At 47.8% G+C, this 22,593-nt stretch overlaps 1 protein-coding gene across 1 annotated transcript; it reads right to left on the reverse strand.

The window, feature by feature from the left end:
* Positions 1-1,516: 1,516 nt before the first annotated feature.
* On the reverse strand, positions 1,517-22,308 carry LOC116977287 (EEF1A lysine methyltransferase 3-like). Its single transcript, XM_033027783.1, has 3 exons — positions 22,036-22,308; positions 16,688-16,799; positions 1,517-1,942 (listed from the first exon to the last, which is right to left on the reverse strand). The coding sequence occupies exons 1-3, from the start codon at positions 22,306-22,308 to the stop codon at positions 1,530-1,532; spliced, it is 798 nt and encodes a 265-aa protein (XP_032883674.1). The 3' UTR covers positions 1,517-1,529.
* Positions 22,309-22,593: the final 285 nt, after the last annotated feature.

Raw genomic sequence — 22,593 nt, forward strand, 5'->3', positions numbered from 1 at the left:
CACAGGATCGCCCCAGGGTTGCGTCCTCAGCCCCCTATTGTACTCCCTGTACACACATGACTGTGTGGCTAGGTTCAGCTCCAACTCAATAATTAAGTTTGCTGATGACACTGTGGTGGTGGGCCTGATCTCAGACAACGATGAGAAGGCCTACCGGGAGGAGGTGGCTGATCTAGCACTCTGGTGCCAGGACAACAGCCTCCTCTTGAACATCAAAAAAACGAAGGAGCTGATCGTGGACTTTAGGAGGGCACATCATCCGAGGGCGTACACACCATTGAGGATAAATGGGGATCCTGTGGATAGGGTGAGCTGTTTTAAATATCAGGGAGTCCACATCTCTGAGGATATGACATGGACATCACACGCCTCAGCACTCGTGAGTAAGGCAAGGCAGCGCCTTTACCACCTCAGGCAATTGAGGAAATTCAGAGTGTCTCCGAGGATCCTCCAGTGCTTCTACTCAGCTGCTGTGGAAAGCATCTTGTCCGGAAATATTACCATCTGGTTTGGGAATTGCACTGCCCAGGACAAGAAGGCTCTGCAGAGAGTAGTGCATTCGGCCGAACTCACTATGGGAACTTCACTCGCCCCCCTGCAGGAACTAAACATCAGGAGGTGCAACTCCAGAGCCAATAAAATCATGGGAGACCCCTTCCACCCCAGCAACGGACTGTTCCAGCTGCTACGGTCAGGCAAACGCCTCCGTTGCCATGCTGTGAGAACGGAGAGGTTGAGAAGGAGTTTCTTCCCAGAGGCCATTCGGACTGTAAACGCCTATCTCACCAGGGACTAACTCTACTGAACATTTTTCCTTCCAATATTTAATATGTAAAAGAATATGTGTGTGTTTATGATTGTGTTTATAGTTTGTAGTTTGTTTGTCTTTTTGCACAAAGTCTGCGAGCATTGCCACTTTTCATTTCACTGCACATCTCGTATGTGTATGTGACGAATAAACTTGACTTGACTTGACTAATTTAGTCGGCATGGCCAAGATGGGCTGAAGGGCCTGTTTCTGTGCTGTATTGTTCTATAGTTCCTTCCTACCACAGGGTTCCAGAGGTTCTCTGCACCAAGTGAGCGGGAGTGGCATGATATTCCTCCCCATGGACAATCCCTGCCAGATTTAGAGTCTGTGGGAGGCTTGGAGCTGGGAGAGGAGTGAGGAAAACAGGAGTCGGAGTGACCCAAAAAGCTGGGGTAACTCAGCAAGTTGGAACAGGTGACGTTTCAGGTCGAGAGTCTGAAGAAAGGTCTCTGTTCCAACTCATTATTCAATTGAAGGAATGGGTGACGTTTCGGGTCTCGACCTTTCTTTCAGATTGAAACGTCACCCATTCCCTTCTCTCCAGGGATGCTGCCTGTCCCGCTGAGGTACTCCAGCATTTTGTGTCTATCTTCGGTGTAAACTAGCATCTGCAGTTCCTTCCAGCACAGGAGTCAGAGGGAAGGAGCAATAAGAAAAGATAACATGCTGAAGATGGTCTCAGACTATTTATTGGCAGGCGGGTTGCCGGGATAAGGGGCTAGGGCAGTGGCTGATCTGTGGTGCCTGAGTTCTTCTTGGTCACTTTGTACACGTTGATTTCTTTCTCTTCGTTTCTGTGTACGATTTCCCAGTTGAAGTACTGCGGGAGGATCTTCTCATGGAATTCCTTAGCTCCCATGACCTCCCGCATCTTGGAGGAGATGTAGATGACCGTGGTGTGGCTGCTCAGGTGCCGCAGGGTTTGTATCAGGCCCTGGAAATGTAGCGGACTGTAGACAATGTCCGAGCCCAGGATCACGTCGAAATCCGCCGGGAACTCGCTCTGGTTTTCGCCCCAGCGGAGAGGGCACACAATCGCCCGGGATGGGTTGGACTTGGGGACGTTGGTGGCCACGTTGAACTCGATCTGGCGCAGAACGGAGGGCTGGTCCGTGAGAGTCACGTCTCCACCTGTCAGGCCAAGTTTGCACAGTTACCCACCTGCTCCCCAAAGTGAAAGTCAAAAATCAGGCACATGCTGGAAACTGGAAACAAAAACGAACGGGAAGGCTGGAAACATTGAGCAGGTCAGGCAGATCAGCGCCAGGGACCCTTGTTCGATCCCGTCTAGTGTGCTGTCTGTACGGAGTTTGCACGTTCTCCCCGTGACCTGCGTGGGTGTCCTCCTACACTGCCCCCACAGGACGGTAATGGTGGCGCAGCGGTAGAGTTGCTGCCTAACAATGAATGCAGCGCCGGAGACCCGGGTTTGATCCTGACTACGGGTGCTGTCTGTACGGAGTTTGTACGTTCTCCCCGTGGCCCGCCGAGATCTTTGGTTTCCTCCCACACTTCAAAGAAGTACAGGTTTGTAGGTTAATTGGCTTGTGAATGTAAATAAAATTGTCCCTAGTGTGTGTAGGATAGTGTCAATGTGCGGGGGATCGCTGGTCGGCCCGGACCCGGTGGGCCGAAGGGCCTGTATTCACGCTATATCTCTAAACTAAATTAAATTGAACTCCAAAGACGTACAGGTTTGAGGGTTAATTGGCCTCGGTAAAAATTGTAAATTGTCCCTAGTGTGTGTCGCTGGGATCGCTGGTCGGCGTGGACTCGGTGGGCTAAAGGGCTTGTTTCCGCACTATATCTCTAAAACTAAACAAAAAAACTAAATCTCTGATGAGAGAAGCAGGGTTAACGCTTCCAGTCCAAGAGACAATAGACAATAGACAATAGTTGCAGGAGTAGGCCATTCTGCCCTTCGAGCCATTCAATGGCTGATCATCCCCAATCAGTACCCCGTTCCAGCCTTCACCCCATATCCCCTGACTCCATTATTTTTAAGAGCCCTATCTAGCTCTCTCTTGAAAGCATCCAGAGAACCGGCCTCCACCGCCCTCTGAAGCAGAGAATTCCACAGACTCACCACTCTCTGTGAGAAAAAATGATTCCTCGTCTCCGTTCTAAATGGCTTACTCCTTATTCTTAAAAGACTGGATAAGTGGGTGGAAACCTGGGGAAGGCTGATTCAACCGAGACGTTGACTCTGTCTCTCCACAGACACTACTAGGCCCGCTGAGTGTTTCCAGTACTCCATGTATGTATTTCATCTTGTTTCCCTTTGCCAGCCTGCAGATGGGGGATGTGGGCAGATCTGCTTGACTCTTACACACTCTCTGAAGACTCAGTTGTACCATTAATGCTTCTGCAGCTTATCGCCACCTTCTCAAGGACAAGTAAAGACAAGTTACAAATGCTGGCCTTGTCCATGACACCAAAACCATCAAAATATATATTTTATAATTTGATTCTGGGCCTGCCATATTGATGCAACAAATGATTTGATAATCGGTTACCGGTGCGTTTCCGTACCTCGGTTTCGGGGGGGGGGGGGGGGGGGGGGGCATTGTAGCGGCACCTGCTGGTGCGCGCCAATATTGAACCCTGCGGTCGGAAGCCGCGAGTACGTGACCCGGGAGGGGTCGGGATTTTCGTGCGGTTTTCTATTTCCCGCGTCAGTTGTTCGACGACCACCGTTGTGGCCAGTCGTGTTTGTTAGACCTGCGGTACCAGAGAACGTGTTCGGAATAAATATCGTTCGAGAAACTGGTCGTCTGTCTCTCATTCCACTAAATGTGCAACTTAAGTACAGTTAACCAGAGACGCTTTGGAGATGATGTGTCCCGTGGGCTTGATTCAGTTTAGTTTTAGTTTTAGTTTAGTTTGGATGCTCAACCCCTCTGTACCTTTCGAGATGACTAATTTAGAGATACAGCGCGGAAACAGACCCTGAGTCCGCGCCGACCAGCAATCCCCGCACACCACACACAGTAGGGACAATTTATATTTACACTAAGCCAATTAAGCTACAAACCTGCACGTCTTTGGGAGTGAGGGAGGAAACCGAAGATCTCGGTGAAAACCCACGCAGGTCACGGGGAGAACGTACGAACTCCGTACAGACAGCACCCGTAGTCGGGATGGAACCCGGGTCTCCAGCGCTGTAAGGCAGTAGCTCTACCGTTACCCCACCGTGTTCTTGCAGTTGTCCAAGTAGAGTTGGCCATAGAAGCTTTGCAGATCATGTGTCCTGTGGGCATGATTGGTCAATACTAATGTGGTAGAAGATCATGTTACTTGGGCTGCAAATCCTTCTGATTTCTAAAGCAGTTTGTAGTTCCGTTTTTTTTCAGTGATAGCAGAATTAGGCCATTCGGCCCAACAAGTCTACTCCCCCACTCAATCATGGCTGATCTATCTCTCCCTCCTAACCCCATTCTCCTGCCTTCTCCCCATAACCCCTGACATCCGTACTAATCAAGAATCTATCTATCTCTGCCTTAAAGATATCCACTGACTTGACCTCCACAGCCTTCTGTGACTATGGATTCCACAGATTCACCACCCTCTGACGAAAGAAAGTTAAGGGCCTGTCCCATTTGGACAACCTAATCCACGAGTTTCGAAGAACCTAGACGAGTTGAAAAAATTGTCAAGGTCGTGTTGACTCGCCAAAGTAAAAGACCTCCTGCGTGTATGTCTACGACCTCCTACGATTATGTCTACGACCTCCTACGATTATGTCTACGACCTCCTACGATTATGTCTACGACCTCCTACGATTATGTCTACGACCTCCTACGTGTATGTCTACGACCTCCTATGACTATGTCTACGACCTCCTACGACCCTCCTCGACCTCAGTCTTCCACACCTAAGACCAACTACGACTAGCTACGAGTGGAAAATGATCACATGATAAAATTAAGTTATGTTTGCATTTTTTTTCTTGGGCCAGTTACCGACCTACGACTACCTACGACCACCATCACTACCTACCACGACCTACCTAAGACCTACCTACGAGTAAAAAGTATCAATTTTTTCCAAGCCGACTTTTTAAAAACTCCTGGACATTTTTTATCAGGCTGGAAAAAACGCCGCGACCTACTTGAGGCAACGGGTACGCGGAGACCACTCACGAGCATGAGGAAGAGTTAAGGGCCTGTCCCACTTTCACGACCTAATTCACGACCTTTTTTACTCGTGGACATTTTTCATCAGGCTAGAAAAACGCCCCGACCTACTTGATGCCACGAGTACCTACGACTAGCATCACGACCTACCTACGACCTCGTGACGACCATGCTGCGAGTATGAGTCAAGGGCAAACTCTGCCAATTAGGTCGTGAAAGCGGGACGGGCTTTAGTCGCGTGCTCTCCTGTCGCTGGATGTGGGTTCAGTGTGGGATAACTAAGAGACTCCATATACTACAGAGTGGATCTGACCCCAATGCACACCATTTACAATGTGGGCCTGACAAAGACACACACTGTCTCCAACAACATGCGTCTGGCCCAGAGAAAACCAGATCACCTGGAGAAAACCCACGTGGTCACAGAGAGAACGTACAAACTCCGTACGACGGCATCACAGCGGGAACGCAGTGGGGCGAAGGGCCTGTTTCCACGCTGTATCTCCAAACTAAACTAAACTAAAATCAGTAGGTCAGACAGTATGAGTGGAGGGAAATGGACAATCAACATTTCGGGTCGGGACCCTTCTTCACACGGAGGGAGAAGAGGGGAGAAGGCTGGTGGAGATAGATGAGGGGCAGTGGTTGGACACAAAGTGACAATTCATTGGTGGATTATGGGCCTGTCCCACATAGGCGAGACTACAGGAGACCGCCGCAACGAGTTGAAAATTATTCGGCGATAGTGGCGTCGTGGGTAGTCGCCAGGTGCCGTGGGTGAATTCCATTAAAACTAGTCCCTGGCAGTCGCTTAAAGAGTCACCGAAGTGGGACAGGCCCATAGGTTGTGAGGAGCGGTTAAGTCAGGTGGGGGAGACAAGAGATGGAGGCCAAAACTGGAGGGAAGTGGAGCCAAAAGTGTGCAGATGTGGAACCGGGTAAGGAAGGAAGATTGGGAATGAAATGAAGAACCGGAGCGAGGGAGGAAACAAGGTGGATGGGAATGGGGGTGGAAGGGAAATAGCCACCTAATTTGCAGAGACTGATTGAGGCACACCACTTGCAGAGACTGATTGAGGCACACCACTTGCAGAGACTGATTGAGGCACACCACTTGCAGAGACTGATTGAGGCACACCACTTCCTGATTGAGGCCTTTCTCACCATTCGCCTGGGGTGTGCAGTAGCAAGGTTCGTTTGATTTAACGGACGTGAGCACACAGTTAGCTGCAGACTCCGCCCAGGACAGGAAGGCTCTGCAGGAACGGAAGGGACGTCACGACCGCGGTGCCACAGGTGCTGTCGCCGAGGGAGGACGGACGGAGCCACGGCTCGAGAGACTAACAGAGACTAACAGAGGCAAAGAGGTTTGCCTCGCACTGCAAGGGAGCAGTGGACCAGACAGGAAGAGCGGACGGAATTACCACTAGACAGCCAAACCAGTAGGTAATTTACGGCTGGGGTGAGTACTTTCCCATTTATAGGAGGTAGGATTATATAAATAAGGGGTGTATCAATACAGTAGGGGATTCTTAAACAGGACCAGTTAATTACCTATATAAGATGGGCGGTCAGGAGATGTGCCAATACTGCGAGATGTGGGAATTTGTCGACACCATTGATGTAGAAGATCCCTACAGCTGCAGTAAGTGTTTGAGGCTAGAGGAACTCCAGCTCCGCATTGATGAGCTGGAGACCCAACTTCATACGCTGCGGTACATCAGGGAGGGGGAGTATTACCTGGATGTTTTGTGCCAGGGGATGGTCACACCGACCAGTTTAACTAATTCAGTAGGCAGTGAGCAAGGAAAGGAAGGTGTGGCCATAAGCGAGGCAGGTAGGGGGAACCAGGAGGAGATGCGGCAGGAGCCACAGCCCTTGTCCCTGACGAGCATGACCGAGGCTCTTACTCAATGTAAGGACGGGATCAGGGGCTGTGGGAGGGATGAGCAACCTGGCTGCAGCACCGTGGATCAGGAGGCCATTCAAGAGGGGGGAGTTAGAAGAAATGCCGTAGTGATAGGGGATAGTATTATTCGGGGGGTAGATAAGGTTCTCTGCGGCCAGCAGAACATGTCCCGAAGGCTGTGTTGCCTACCCGGTGCTAGGGTTAAGGATATCTCTGCGATGCTGGAGAGAAATTTGCAGAGGGAGGGGGAGGATCCAGTGGTCGTGGTCCATGTGGGGACCAATGACATAGGAAGGACGAGGAAGGAGGATCTGCTGAAGGAGTTTGAGCAGTTAGGGAATAAATTAAAAAGCAGAACCTCGAGGGTACTGATCTCCGGATTGCTACCTGAGCCACGGGCCAAATCGGCGAGGGTACGTAAAATTAAAAAGCTAAATGCGTGGCTCAAAGACTGGTGTGGGAATAATGGGTTTGGTTTCTTGGGCCACTGGCACCAGTACTGGGACAGGGGGGATCTGTTCTGTAAGGACGGACTTCACCTGAACGGTGCTGGGACTGGGGTCCTGGCAAATCATATAACTAGGGCAGTAGAGAGGTCTTTAAACTAAGTAGCGGGGGGGAGGTATCAAGGGGGGTAATAACGGCAGGGGTAGAGGAAATAGAGCAGGGTATCAGTGGGGAAGCGGAAATTCAAAATGTGACAGGAGACAGAATTTGTGAAGATAAAGATCTAGATGTAAAAGGGGCAAAAACGGAAAGGAAGGGTAGTAAAAATCATCTGAAAGTGCTTTATCTAAATGCACGGAGTATTCGTAATAAGATAAATGAATTAACGGTGCAATTAAGTATATATAGTTATGATATCGTGGCCATTACGGAGACATGGCTGCAAGGAGATCAGGACTGGGAGTTAAATATAGAGGGGTACTCGACAATTAGGAAAGATAGACAGGAAAGAAAGGGAGGAGGGGTGGCCCTTTTAATAAGGGAGGGAATAACGGCAATAGAGAGGAAGGATATTGCGTTGAAGGATCAGGATAGTGAAACAGCTTGGGTACAGATAGAGAATAATAAGGGGAAAAAAACACTAGTGGGTGTAATTTATAGACCTCCAAATAGCTGTGACGCTGTTAGTCAGAACATAAATCTGCAAATAGTTGACGCATGTAAAAAGGGAACTGCTGTAATCATGGGGGACTTCAATTTTCATATTAATTGGGCAAACCAAACTGGGCAGGGTAGACTAGAGGAAGAGTTTATAGAATGTATTAGAGACGGGTTCCTAGAACAGTATGTCACCGAACCGACAAGGGGGGAGGCAATCTTGGATCTGGTCCTGTGTAATGAAGCAGGATTAATTAAAAATGTCATAGTTAGGGACTCGTTGGGAACAAGTGACCACAATATGGTCGAATTCCATATTCAAATAGAAGGGGAGCAGGTTGAAACTCAGGCTAGGGTGCTTAGTCTAAATAAGGGGGATTATGAAGGTATGAGGACTGAGCTGATCAAAGTTGACTGGGATAGCAGACTCAAGAATAAGACGGTACATGAGCAGTGGTGTACGTTTAAGGGTATACTGTATAACCTTCAAGAAAAATTTATTCCTATGAAGAAAAAAAGGGGTAAGGGTAAGAACAGTCAGCCATGGCTCAGTAAAACTATAAAGGATAGTATTCGGCTGAAGGCAAGGGCATATAAGGTAGCCAGAGATAGTGGGAGGGTAGAGGATTGGGAAGCATTTAAAGGTCAGCAAAAAATAACTAAGAGATTAATTAAGACGGGGAAAATAGACTATGAAAGGAATTTAGCGAACAACATAAAAACTAATAGTAAGAGTTTTTATAGCTATATAAAAAGAAAAAGGGTGGCTAAGGTGAACGTTGGTCCATTGGAGGGTGAGACTGGAGAGTTGTTGGTGGGGAACATGGAAATGGCAAAGGCATTAAACGAGTATTTTGTATCAGTCTTCACCATAGAAGACACAAAAAATATTCCAACGCTGGATAAACAGGGGGCGGTAGGAATGGAGGAGCTAAATACTATTAAGATCACCAAGGAGGTGGTATTAGGGAAATTAATGAGACTGAAGGAGGATAAATCCCCTGGGCCTGATGGATTACATCCAAGGGTCTTGAGGGAGATAGCGGTGGGGATTGTGGATGCATTGGTGATAATTTTCCAAAACTCCCTGGAGGCAGGAACGGTCCCAGTGGATTGGAAAATGGCCAATGTAACACCTATATTTAAAAAAGGAAGTAAACAGAAGGCGGGTAACTATAGACCGGTTAGTCTAACATCGGTGGTGGGTAAAATGTTAGAGACAATTATTAAAGAAACACTAACGGGGCACTTGGATAAACATGACTTCATCGGACAGAACCAGCATGGTTTTGTGAAGGGGAAGTCCTGTTTAACGAATCTGCTCGAATTCTTTGAGGAAGTAACAACCCGGGTGGATAAAGGGGAACCGGTGGATGTGGTATACTTGGACTTCCAAAAGGCTTTTGACAAGGTGCCACATAAGAGACTATTGCTAAAAATAAAAAATTATGGGATTGGGGGTAATATATTAGCATGGGTAGAGGATTGGCTAACAAATAGGAAGCAGAGAGTGGGGATAAATGGTTCATACTCGGGATGGCAACCGGTAACTAGCGGGGTTCCGCAAGGGTCGGTGCTGGGACCCCAGTTGTTCACAATTTATATAAATGATTTGGAGGAGGGAACCAAGTGTAATATATCAAAATTTGCGGACGATACAAAAATGGGAGGAAAAGTAGGGGATGAGGAGGATAGGAAGAGTCTGCAAAAGGATATAGATAAGCTAGGTGAGTGGGCAACAACTTGGCAGATGAAATTTAATACTAATAAATGTGAAGTCATTCACTTTGGGAAAAAAAATGATAGGGCAAGTTATTTTCTAAATGAGGAGGAGCTGCGTTGTAATGCAACGCAAAGGGATCTAGGGGTATTAGTACATGAATCACTAAAAGTTAGTATGCAGGTGCAGCAAGCAATCAGGAAGGCCAATGGAGTTTTGGCCTTTATTGCTAGGGGGATTGAGTATAAAAACACGGAGGTCTTGCTGCAGCTGTACACAGTATTAGTGAGACCACATTTGGAATACTGTGTACAGTTCTGGGGTCCATACTTAAGAAAGGATGTACTAGCCCTGGAGGCAGTGCAGCGAAGGTTTACAAGATTAATTCCTGCAATGAGGGGATTGACATATGAGGAAAGGTTAAGTAGGCTGGAACTCTACTCTTTGGAGTTTAGAAGAATGAGAGGCGATCTCATTGAAACATATAAGATCGTGAGGGGCCTTGATCGGGTGGATGCACCGAGGATGTTCCCAATGATCGGGGAAACTAGAACTAGGGGACATAGTTGCAGAATAAGGGGGGGCTCTTTTAAAACTGAGATGAGGAAGAACTTCTTCACCCAGAGGGTGGTTAATTTATGGAATTCACTGCCCCAGGGAGCAGTGGAAGCAGAAACTTTAAATATATTTAAGACTAAAATAGATGGTTTTTTAGCTGCCAAGGGGATAAGGGGCTACGGGGAGAGGGCAGGGATATGGACCTAGGTATGGTTAGTATAGTAAGACCTGAGTGATCTCCTGGACAAGTGTCGATCGCCTGGATTGGGGTCGGAGAGGAATTTCCCGGATTTTTTTCCCGAATTGGACCTGGGTTTTTATCCGGTTTTTTGCCTCCCCCAGGAGATCGCGAGGTTCTTGGGGTGGAGAGGGGTGATAGCGGTATAAAGGGGAGGGTAGTGTCTTGTGTTCTGTGTCTTGTGTCTACTGTTTGTGGGTAAGTGTGTCTGTTTAGTGTTCAGCCATGAGCGAGTGGCGGTGCAGGCTCGACGGACCTGGTGGTCTACTCTCGCACCTACTTTCTATGTTTCTATGTTTCTATGAGTCCAGGTCGGGAGAAATGAGCAGAGAGAAGAGAGAAAGAAAGTGGTTGATGGAGGCAGGGGAAGTCCAACTTAAGAGTCCCAGTGGGTGGAGGGCAGAGGGAGAGGCAGAACTACAAAAGAAACAAGACCCAAAGTTATGTTGAGAGGACTAGAATATAAAAATAGGGATGTAATGCTGAGGCTCTATAAGGCGCTGGTCAGGCCGCATTTGGAGCATTGTGATCACATTGGGGCCCCAAATCTGAGGAAGGATGTGCTGGCTCTGGAGAGGGTTCAGGGGAGTTTACAAGAATGATCCCAGGAATGAGTGGGGTAGCATATGATGAGCGTTTGACAGCACTGGGTCTGTATTCGCTGGTGTTTAGGTAGAGGGGGGACCTCATTGAAACTTACAGAATAATGAAAGGCATAGATAGAGTGGATGTGGAAAGGATGTTTCCACTGGTGGGAGAGTCTAGGACCAGAGGTCATAGCCTCAGAATTAAAGGGTGCTATTTTAGAAAGGAGGTGAGGAGGAACTTCTTTAGTCAGAGGGTAGTTAATCTGTGGAACTCATTGCCACAGAGGGCTGTGGAGGCCAAGTCAGTGGAGATTTTTAAGGCAGAGATAGACAGATTTTACTTTGGAGTCACGTGAGTGACTATGTGAAGAGCCCGCTCAGCACGCATGCGCGGCATTACGTTCAGCAGTGCAACAGCGGCGCATCGGGAGTCAGGCGCTCCCGCTACGGGGTGAAAGAACGGACCGTCAGGTAAGCTGACGTCGGGTTTTCTTTCACAGGGAGCCTTCTGCTTTCAGGCAGAGAAGAAAGGCTCTTAGACAAACCTGTCCCCCGCTCGACTCCACGGAGGAACGTTCCATCTGGAGGGGGGCAGCAACAGAAAAGACCTGTCTCCCGCTCGACTCCACGGAGGAGCGTTCCATCTGGAGGGGGGCAGCAACAAGGCGGTAGGACCGCTTACCGGGCGCTCCGCTATCCCGACACCGTGCCGAGCCCAGCCCCGCTAGCGCCTGAGCAGCAGGCTGGAAGTAAAGCCACGGAAGAGGCGTCCGGCTGGTGGCTTCCGACTTGTCGGACAGGGACGTCTCTCCACCCGCACGGGGAGGGGAGACAGCCGCCTGAGCCGCATGGAGCGGCTCTTGGAGCAGCAGCTCCAGCGAGACGCGCTTCGTGAGGGGCGCTCTCGCAGGGGGAGTTCAGGCACTCCCTCCACAGTGCCTTGTGCACTGTCCATTGCTTCCTCCTTACCCGAGGGTAGCTTTGGTGACCAGGACTGGGCTGGTCAAGAACAGGGGACAATGGCTGAAGATCTCGGGAGTATGCAAGTGGTGCAGGAACAGGAAGAGCTGCTAGGTGTGGTGGACCGCTACGTGGCAACCCCACGTGCAGGAGGCCGTTAAAAGCCTGACGTCAGCCATCACATCGTTTTCCTCGTTCCGTGGACAAATACGGAGATGACCACAACCTTCGTAAACAAATCATAAGACCTGCCATAAAAATCCTACATTTGCGGGGTTGTGCATACCCCAGCCACTGAGCCAGACCCACTGCTCTTTGGCAAAAACCTCACAAAGCATATGAAGGACATGGAAGAGATTTAAAAAAACTTTCGGTCTCATGAGGGCAGGCCCGGGACGAGCAAACCAAAAACAATAATTCCTAAGCAGCAGCACCCCATCGCGTCCGTCAGTCGACGTCTACCATATGGGACTGATGAAAGCTCGGGGTCCGCATTCTATCACCGAAAGTCTTCTTTAGACCAGGGCCCAGAGCGGATCCCATGGAAAATGTGCCACCCCCCAACGTCACCGCCACGTCAGACGACGTGCAACACTCGTTGGACCGGCAGGAAACAGAAGAATACCCATAACCATGGAGGTAGGTGGGTCTGGTTCCTACCAGCATATAGAGTAATACTAACACATGGGAGTCTATCACGAGTGATCAGTATATACTCAATGGCATTAGTGGATACAAATACAATTCATACTAGAAAAATTCCCACCAGGTCAACATTCACCCCAGAGGGTATTTTCCCCTCTCCGTTAAAGAAACGAGAGGGACAAGCTGAACTGGTGAGACTAATTACAAAGGGTATCATGGGAAAACCTGAACCCTTGCAATTCGTATCAAATATATTCACTAAACCCAAAAAAGATGGTGGATGTCGCATCATCATTGACTTAACTTCACTAAATATGTTTGTTAAGTATATACATTTCAAAATGGTAACGGTTGTTACTGCCAAACAACTAAATTCCAAAGGATATTTCATGGCAAGCATTGATCTTAAAGATGTTTACTATCTAGTACCATTCACAAGGATCATCGCAGATACCTGAAATTTACCTGGATGGGGCAGCTATAGCAGTTTAAAGCGTTACCCAATGGGTTCACATCAGCCCAAGATTGTTCACCAAGACACTAAAACCAGCTCTGGCAATATTCAGAAGACAAAAACATATTGTCATGGCATATCTTGATGATATCTTAAATGGTAGGTAAGACCATGGAATTGACTATGTTAGCTGTATCAGCTACCAAACAGTTATTCGAAACCCTGGGATTGTCTTACATCCAGATAAATCTAAGTTGAAGCCATCCACAATCATGGACTACTTGGGCTTCACAATTAATTCAGTCTACGTGACTGTAACATTGCCAAGAGATAAAATAGTTGAATTGGCACAATCATGCAACAATTTAATGGTCAACAAACTACCAACTACTCGACAAGTAACAGAGTAATTGGGAAAATGGTAGCAGCATTTCCGGCTACATAATTCGGACCTTTGCACCAAAAACGACATACAGGTCATTATGATCGTGTCATGAAGTTACCCACTGAAGCAATATCAGAACTACAGTGGTGGGCAAAAAACGTTTGGCATAGTTTACAGCCCTATTATCATCACTAACCCTATGTTAGTTATCCAAACAGATGCCAGTGCTCAAGGCTGGGGAGCAACTAACTCTATATCCAGCACAGGTAATAGATGGACTAACCCAGAGTCATCATTACCACTTACACTGGGCATTAATTATCTAGAGATGGGTGACTTTTATGGTTTAAAGCATATGCACAAATATGCATCGCTTGCATGTACGGTTACAAATAGATAAATACTACGGTGGTGGCCTACATTAACCATATGGATGGCATAAAATCGGTATCATGCGACAAGTTGGTCAACACAATTTGGCAATGGTGTGTCGAAAGACATATTTGGCTATCAGCAACTTACCTGCCAGGTAAGCTAAATACAGTGGCAGACACCAGGTCACGTAAATTTAATGACAACATCGAATGGATGTTAAAACCCCCCAAAAAAAATTTCGCAAAAGTTATCAAGCAATATGGCACGCCAGATATCGATTTATTTGCATCAAGGCTAAATCACCAGGTACCTATGTATGTCGCTTGGGAACCAGACCCTGAGGCAGCAGCGGTAGATGCGTTCGTGCTGGATTGGGGAAATTCTTCTTCTATGCATTTCCTCCCTTCTGCCTCATCAGTTGGGGACTACGCACAATACAAATGGACTCTGCTTCAGGTATTTTGATAGTACCCGACTGGCCTACGCAGCCATGGTTCCCAATACTCCATGACATGGTTGTTGAAACTCCGATGGTATTCCCCAGTGACCCAGAGTTATTAACACCCAGTGTCGGGCACAAGCCACCCGTGCCATGGAAAAAAAAAAAAAAAATCAAACTCCTGGGTTGCAGATTCTGCACAAACCACTTCTGGGACTGGGATTATCAGAACAAACCGTCGACACCATGTCAGCATCCCTCCGAACATCCACTAAAAAACAGCACTTGTCCAGCATCAAAAAATGGGAGAAGTACTGCTTGGATACAGGGACCACCTACTCAACCGCTACAGTTACCAACGTACTGGAATTCCTGGCGAACCTTCACCACGATGAAGGACTCAGCTACAGAGCCATCAACACAGCTAGAAGTGCCCTGCCTGTCTATTTAAAACCAGCTCCAGGACAACAGGCCATGGGGTCCCACCCGCTGGTGGTCAAACTAATGAAGGGTATTTACAACTCTAACCCCCTAGACCAAGGTAAACCCATATATGGGATGTCAGTGTGGTCCTGACATACCTCAGGGGATGGCCACCAGCCAGATCCCTCAACCTGGAACAATCTATGCTCAAAACACTCATGTTGATGGCACTTGTATCTGCACAGAGGGTCCAGTCACTACACCTATTGCGACTGGACAGCATGCTCACAGCTCCAGACCAAATCTCTGTCGTTATCCAGGGACTGATCAAACAGAGCAGACCAGGAACACCTAATCCAGTCGTGGAATTCCGGGTTTACCCGCCAGAACCACGGTTATGTGCCATGACCCACCTACTATCCTACATAGACACAACCAAAATATTCGAGGGAGATGAAAAGCCTTGTGGGTCAGTCATAAAAAACCTTATGGTCGGGTGACGAGCCAAACCATTTCGAGATGGCTCAAGCAGGTGCTAAAAGCTGCTGGGATAAACACTAACATGTACAAATTTTATTCCACCAGGGCAGCATCCACGTCGACGGCTAAAAGAATGGACGTGCCTATAGACCACATCCTGGCTACAGCAGGATGGTCGGGGGGAATGACCGTTCAGAAATTTTATAATAAGCCGTTGGCAAAACCTGTTTTATTTGCAGAAAAGATTTTACAGACTGCAAATATTTAATTTAAGCCCAGGGGAGCAATTTAATTTCTTTGTTGTTATTGTTAAAAAATACCATTGTGTTTTTCTACAAACAGATTCATTGGTTGATTACGATAACACACTTCCTCCCTCAAGGACTTCGGCAGTGCGTGAAGTAATACCTGTTACACGGTTCGAAATCACAGAGCTTTGAAGTCTTCACGTAGTCACTCACGTGACTCCGAAGTAAAATAGTAAGATTAAACGAGAACTTACAAGTTTGAAGTTTGATCTGTATTTTATGAGGAGTTACGATGAGGGATTACGTGCCCTCCGCTCCCACCCTCAATAATATGGGTCAAACTGATAAACTGATGTCTCCTTGTCTTTACTATGTTTACTTCAATAACTGTGTCTATCTGTGATTCCACACCGCTGCTTTGAAGTATGCCACGCATGCGTGCTGAGCGGGCTCTTCACGTAATCCCTCATCGTAACTCCTCATAAAATACAGATCAAACTTCAAACTGGTAAGTTCTCGTTTAATCTTACTATTCTTGATTAGAACGGGTGTCGAGGGTTATGGGGAGAAGGCAGGAAAATGGGATTAGGAGGCAGAGATCAGCCATGATTGAATGGCGGAGTAGACCTGATGGGCCGAATGGCCTAATTCTACTCCTATAACTTGTGAACTTGTGACATGGGGGGAGGTTGTCAGGCGGGGTTTGTTTTCCCTGCAGTGAAGGTGAGTGGTGAGGTTGAAGGGTGGAAGGTTATGAGGCATCGATAGTCAAAACATTGTCCCATGACAGGGGCATCAAAATCAATAGGTCAGAGGTTTAAGGAAAGTTTTAAAGGGGGTGTCAGAGGGGTAAGTCTTATTTTACAAGCACAGAGTATGTGGAGCTCAAAATCTGTAGGAGATTGTGGCGTTAGATACAATTACAACGCTTAAGAGACATTCATACAGACATTTGAATAGCAAGAAATAGAAGGATGACCCAAAAAGCTGGAGTTACTCAGCGGGCCAGGCAGCATCTCCGGAGAGAAGGAATGGGTGACGTTTCAATCTGAAAGAAAGGTCGAGACCCATTCCTTCTCTCCAGAGATACTGCCTGTCCCGCTGGGTTACTCCAGCTTTTTGCGTCTATCTTCAGTTTAAACCAGCATCTGCAGTTCCTTCCTGCACAAGGAAGAGAAGGTCACAGCCACCGCATGCCGTGGGGCACCTACTCACCTAGCAGGGTTGCAAGGATCCCCACGATCCCAGTGCCCGATCCTAATTCAATCACCTTCTTCCCCAGAAAATCGATCTTTTCTTGCTGGAAGTACCGGCAGAGAACGAGGCCCTGAAAGACAACGTTGGGTTGACATCAGAACCGGGGGACCTGCAATGTCTAACAATTAGGCACTTGGTAGTGAGACGGATGAAGGGTGAGCTAGGAAGCAAGTGGTGTGCACAGACGCCTGGAGATTTAGTTTAATTTAGAGATACAGCGTGGAAACAGGCCCTTCAGTCCTTCGGTTCCGTGCCGACCAGCGATCCATGCACACTAAAGGGCCTGTCCCACGAGGATGCGACTACATGCGGCAAGCGCGACCAAACCAGAAGCGGGGGTCGCGCGGAGGTCGAGCGAGGGACATGAAGTTCGAGTGAAGTCCGCGGGAAGTTCGCGCGTGACGTACGGCGTCGAGGCGGCTGCGGGCCGGCAGGCCGTTGCCGCGTAGAATTTTTGAACACGGTCAGTTGTTCGGAGCCCCGCGCGATGTCGGGACCAGCTCCGCACAACTCCATACGGCTCCGGCGATCGAAGTGGGACCGGCCCCGCGAGGCCGTATGGTTCAAGCGACCACGTTAGGTCGCGCTAACCGCATGCAGGCACATGCTCGTGGGACAGGCCCTTTAGGTCGCGCTTGCCGCATGGAGTCGCATGCTTGTGGGACAGGCCCTTAACACTATCCTACATGCACTAGAGACAGTTTTTACATTTACCAAGCCAATTAACCTACAAACCTGTACGTCTTTGGAGTGTGGGAGGAAACCGAAGATCTCGGAGAAAACCCAAGGAGGTCACGGGGAGAACGTACAAACTCCGTACAGACAGCACCCGTCGTCGGGATCTAACCCGGGGCTCCGGCGCTGCATTCGCTGTAAGGCAGCAACTCTACCGCTGCGCCACCATGACCGCCCAAAGTCCATTGATGGCCATGGCCACCTGGTACTGTGTCCAAGGGTATAACTAATATATGGCATCCACATACCTAGCGGGAAGGCAGGGATCCCCACGATATATAAATTACATGTGAATTCTACAAGGCACTGAAAAGAAAAAGACTCGAAAGCAAGACAGTCCAAAACACAATTAGCAAACAAGTCCATGGTTGTCTAGTTTAGAGATACAGCGTGGAAACAAGCCCTCCGAGTCGTGCCAACCAGCGACCCCCACATACCAACACCATCCAACACACACTAGGGACAATTTTACATTTACACCAAGCCAATTAACCTAAAAACCTGTACTTCTTAGGAGTGTGGGAGGAAACCATAGATCTTGGAGAAAACCCACGGGGGTCACGGGGAGAACCTGCAAACTCCGCACAGACAGCACCCATAGTCGGGATGGAACCCAGGTTTCTGGCACTGTAAGACAGTAGCTCTACTGCTGCGCCACCATGCCACCCCATTTGTCCCGAATTGAGCCTCAACTATTTCATCTGGCGATTCATTCCATATACCCCCCACACTCTGTGTGAAAGATTTGGCACTCCGGTTCCTATTAAATCTTTGTGGCAGGGGAAGGACAGCTATCGAAGTTTATCGGCATTACCGCAGGGGCGAGGATGGATCTGCTACAAATGGTAAAAGGGAGCTGGAGACGCCTCTGAAAAAGATTGACATCACAGCTTAGGAATAGATCGGGTCGATGCACAGAGTCTCTTGCCCAGAGTTGGGGAATCGAGGACCAGAGGACATGGGTTCAAGGTGAAGGGGAAAAGATTTAATAGGAATCCGTGGGGTAACTTTTTCACACAAAGGATAGTGGGTGTATAGAACAAGCTGCCAGTGGAGGTAGTTGTGGCTGGGACTATCTCAACGTTTAAGCAACAGTTGGACAGGTGCATGGATAAGACAGGTTTAGATGGTATGGTCCAAGCGCAGGCAGGTGGGACTAGGGTAGCTGGGACATTGTTGGCCGGTGTGGGCATTGGGCCAAAGGGCCTGTTTCCACACTGTATCACTCTATGACTGTGAATCATGGTTAATTGAGCGATGCTCTCTGAGGTCAGTTGGTATGAGGAATTTGTTTTTCATTCTTTTAGGGGATTCTAAAGAATTTGTTGCAAACTTGTTTATGGGAGAGGGGTTAGATGTTTGAGACATGGAGAGCGAAACTTGTTTCAGTGACATTGGACCAAAATAGGGAATGCTGGAAACACTCAGAAGGTCCAGCAGCATCTGTGAAAAGAGCAACGGAGTTAATACTTCAAGCTGAAGAGTTCCGATGAAACTTCAGATCTGTTTCTCATTGCAGATGCTACCTCACCCGACAAATATTGCCACAGCCTCCGATTTTATTTCAGCCCCGCAGTTTACATGACATCTCCAAGTTTGCGGATGACACAAAGCTGGGTGGCAGTGTGAACTGTGATGAGGATGCTACGAGGCTGCAGGGTGACTTGGACAGGTTGGGTGAGTGGGCAGATGCATGGCAGATGCAGTATAATGTGGATAAATGTGAGGTTATCCACTTTGATGGCAAGAACAGGAAGGCAGATTATTATCTGAATGGTATCAGATTAGGAAAAAGGGAGATGCAATGAGACCTGGGTGTGCTTGTACATCAGTCACTGAAAGTAAGCAAGGTACACAAAATTGCTGGGGAAACTCAGCGGGTGCAGCAGCATCTATGGAGCGAAGGAAATAGGTGACGTTTCGGGCCGAAACCCTTCTTCAGACTATCTGCAGTTCCCTTTTGAACACTGAAAGTAAGCATGTAGGTACAGCAGGCAGTGAAGAAAGCTAATGGCATGTTGGCCTTCATTGTGAGAGGATTTGAGTTTAGGAGTAATGAGGTCCTACTGCAGTTGTACAGGGCCCTGGTGAGACCGCTCCTAGAGTATTGTGTGCAATTTTGGTTTCCTAATTTGAGGAAGGACATTCTTGCTATTGAGGGAGTGCAGCATAGGTGCACCAGGTTAATTCCCGAGATGGCGGGACTGACATATGATGAAAGAATGGGTAGACTGGGCTTGTTCACTAGAATTTAGAAGGATGAATGAGGATGTTATAGAAACATACAAAATTATTAAAAGATTGGACAGGCTAGATGCAGGAAAAATGTTCCCGATGTTGGGGGAGTCCAGAACCAGGGGTCACAGTTTAAGAATAAGGGGTAGGCCATTTCGGACTGAGATGAGGAAAAACCTTTTCACCCAGAGAGTTGTGAATCTGTGGAATTCTCTGCCATAGAAGGTAGTGGAGGCCAATTCACTGGATGTTTTCAAGAGAGAGTTAGATTTAGCTCTTAGGGCTAACGGGATCAAGGGATATGGGGAGAAAGCAGGAATGGGGTACTGATTGTGGATGATCAGCCATGATCACATTGAATGGCTGGCTCGAAGGCCTACTCCTGCACCTATTTTTTTATGTTTCTATGTTTTCTATGTTTCTATGTTTTCATTTGATTTTCAAAGGCTGGGTATGGCTTACTGGGATATGGGCCAAAAGCGGGTAAATGGCACTAGTTTAGATGAAGCATCCTGGTTGGCATGGATGTGCATGCCCAAAGGGCCTGTTGCTGGGTCATATGACCATGTCTCCATGTATCTATGACTTTGAAGTTTTGCTGCATAAACCTCTCAATCAATAGGTTTTTCTCACCTCATATCTTTAGTTTAGAAACATAGAAACTAGGTGCAGGAGTAGGCCATTCGGCCCTTCGAACCAGCACCACCATTCAATATGATCATGGCTGATCATCCAACTCAGTATCCTGTACCTGCCTTCTCTCCATACCCCCTGATCCCTTTAGCCACAAGGGCCACATCTAACTCCCTCTTAAATATAGCCAATGAACTGGCCTCAACTACCCTCTGTGGCAGAGAATTCCAGAGATTCACCACTCTCTGTGTGAAAAATGTTTTCCTCATCTCGGTCCTAAAAGATTTCCCCCTTATCCTTAAACTGTGACCCCTTGTTTTGGTTTAGTTTAATTTAGAGTTACAGTGCGTAAACAGGTCCTTCGTCCCACTGTGTCTACGCCGACCAGCGATCCCCGCACACTAATGTACACGAACACGCACCAATTTATAATTTACAGAAGCCAATTAACCTACAAACCTGTACGTCTTTGGGGCGTGGGAGGAAAGCGGAGATCCCGGAGAAAATCCACGCGGGTCATAGGTTGAACGTACAGACAGCACCTGTAATCGGGATCGAACCTGGGTCTCTGGGGCTGCCAGGTATCTGTGTCTGCTATAAACTATGGTAGAGATTCAAATGCAGCAATTCATCAATAATTCTGCTCGAAAAGCATCACACAGCTGTCTGGATGGTGGAAGCAAACTTTATCAGTTCTTCTCATCCTTTGTGCAGGTTCTATCCAGTTGCGCTGGGGTTCCATTCCCAAGACCCATCTGAGACCCCAACCGTTCAAAAGTTGGAAATATGGTCATCTGGCAATATATTTTAACCAAAATATTGGCCAACCAAAGCCAACATGTAGTTAAACTAGGTCCTTGGCACAAATGAAGAATCCACCCACCAGAAGATGCCAGCTAGACGCAAAATGCTGGAGTAACTCAGCGGGACAGGCAGCATCTCTGGAGAGAAGGGATGGGGGATGTTTCGAGGTGTCCCTGTCTTTCCTGAATCCATGCCCTGCCTCCTTGCTACAATACAGGCGACCATGTTGTGGATTTGCATCTTTCCCAGATCCACATTCGGGCTGTCTACTTCCCGTCCCTGGTTTCAGGTGCTGCTTGAAAGCTTCCTGAACACACCGTACCCTATTTATCATCTCTGCAGTCCATATTTTATTCATTCATTCAGAATCAGGCGTCTGAGTGAAACGTAGAAAATAAGTGCGGGATTAGGCCATTCTGCCCCTCGAGCCATTCAATATGATCATGGCTGATCATCCAGAATCAGTACCCCATTCCTGCTTTCTCCCCATATCCCTTGATTCCGTTAGCCCTAAGAGCTAAATCTAACTTTCTCTTGAATACATCCAGCGAATTGGCCTCCACTGCCTTCTGTGGTAGAGAATTCCACAGATTCACAACTCTCTGGGTGAATACGTTTTTTCCTCATCTCAGTCCTAACTGGCCTACCCCTTATTCTTAAATTAACCTTTAAATTCTGTGACCCCTGGTTCAGGACTCCCCCAACATGGGGAAGATGTTTCCTGCATCTAGCTTGTCAAATCCATTAATAATTTTACATGTTTCAATAAGATGCCCTCTCATCCTTCTAAATTCCAGTGAATACAAGCCCAGTCGACTCGGTGGAGAGAGAAGGAAGGAGAAACCGCAGGATGTCTTTCCAACTTGAATGAACACATCCCGACAAAATGGCGCACTTACAGATTCCCAGATTATCGCGGATATGCCGAGGTTATTGCTCAAGTCCCGGGTGATCCTCAAACCCTTGCCGCAGAAATGGTAGTAGCTCTCCAGTTTGCTGGTCTCCATCTTGGAGTCGGAGCTGCCCGCGTGCGTCTTCTCCGGCAGTGCTTGCATTGTCCGCGATGACCTGTCCGATCGCCAGGCCGCCTCTCCGTAGCAGCCGGATGTGAGGGCGTCTGAATATGTTTGGGCTGCAGCGGGGTCGTTCTGATCTGAGAAGACCATAATCATTATTCAATTGAAGGAATGGGTGACGTTTCGGGTCTTGACCCTTCTTTCCGATTGAAACGTCACCCAATTTCTGCAGTTGTACAGGGCTCTAGTGAGACCACACCTGGAGTATTCTGTGCAGTTTTGGTCTCCAAATTCGAGGAAGGACATTATTGCTATTGAGGGAGTGCAGCGTAGGTTCACAAGGTTTTTTGGGGGTTTTTTTTAACAGAAAATGAGAGTAGTCAAGATAGAGGAGAAAATAATATCCTAAGCCGTAATGTTGGTTCGTGAGATAGTAAAGAA

This window comes from Amblyraja radiata, chromosome 9 (assembly GCF_010909765.2).
Source record: "Amblyraja radiata isolate CabotCenter1 chromosome 9, sAmbRad1.1.pri, whole genome shotgun sequence".
Classification (NCBI taxonomy): Eukaryota; Metazoa; Chordata; class Chondrichthyes; order Rajiformes; family Rajidae; genus Amblyraja; species Amblyraja radiata.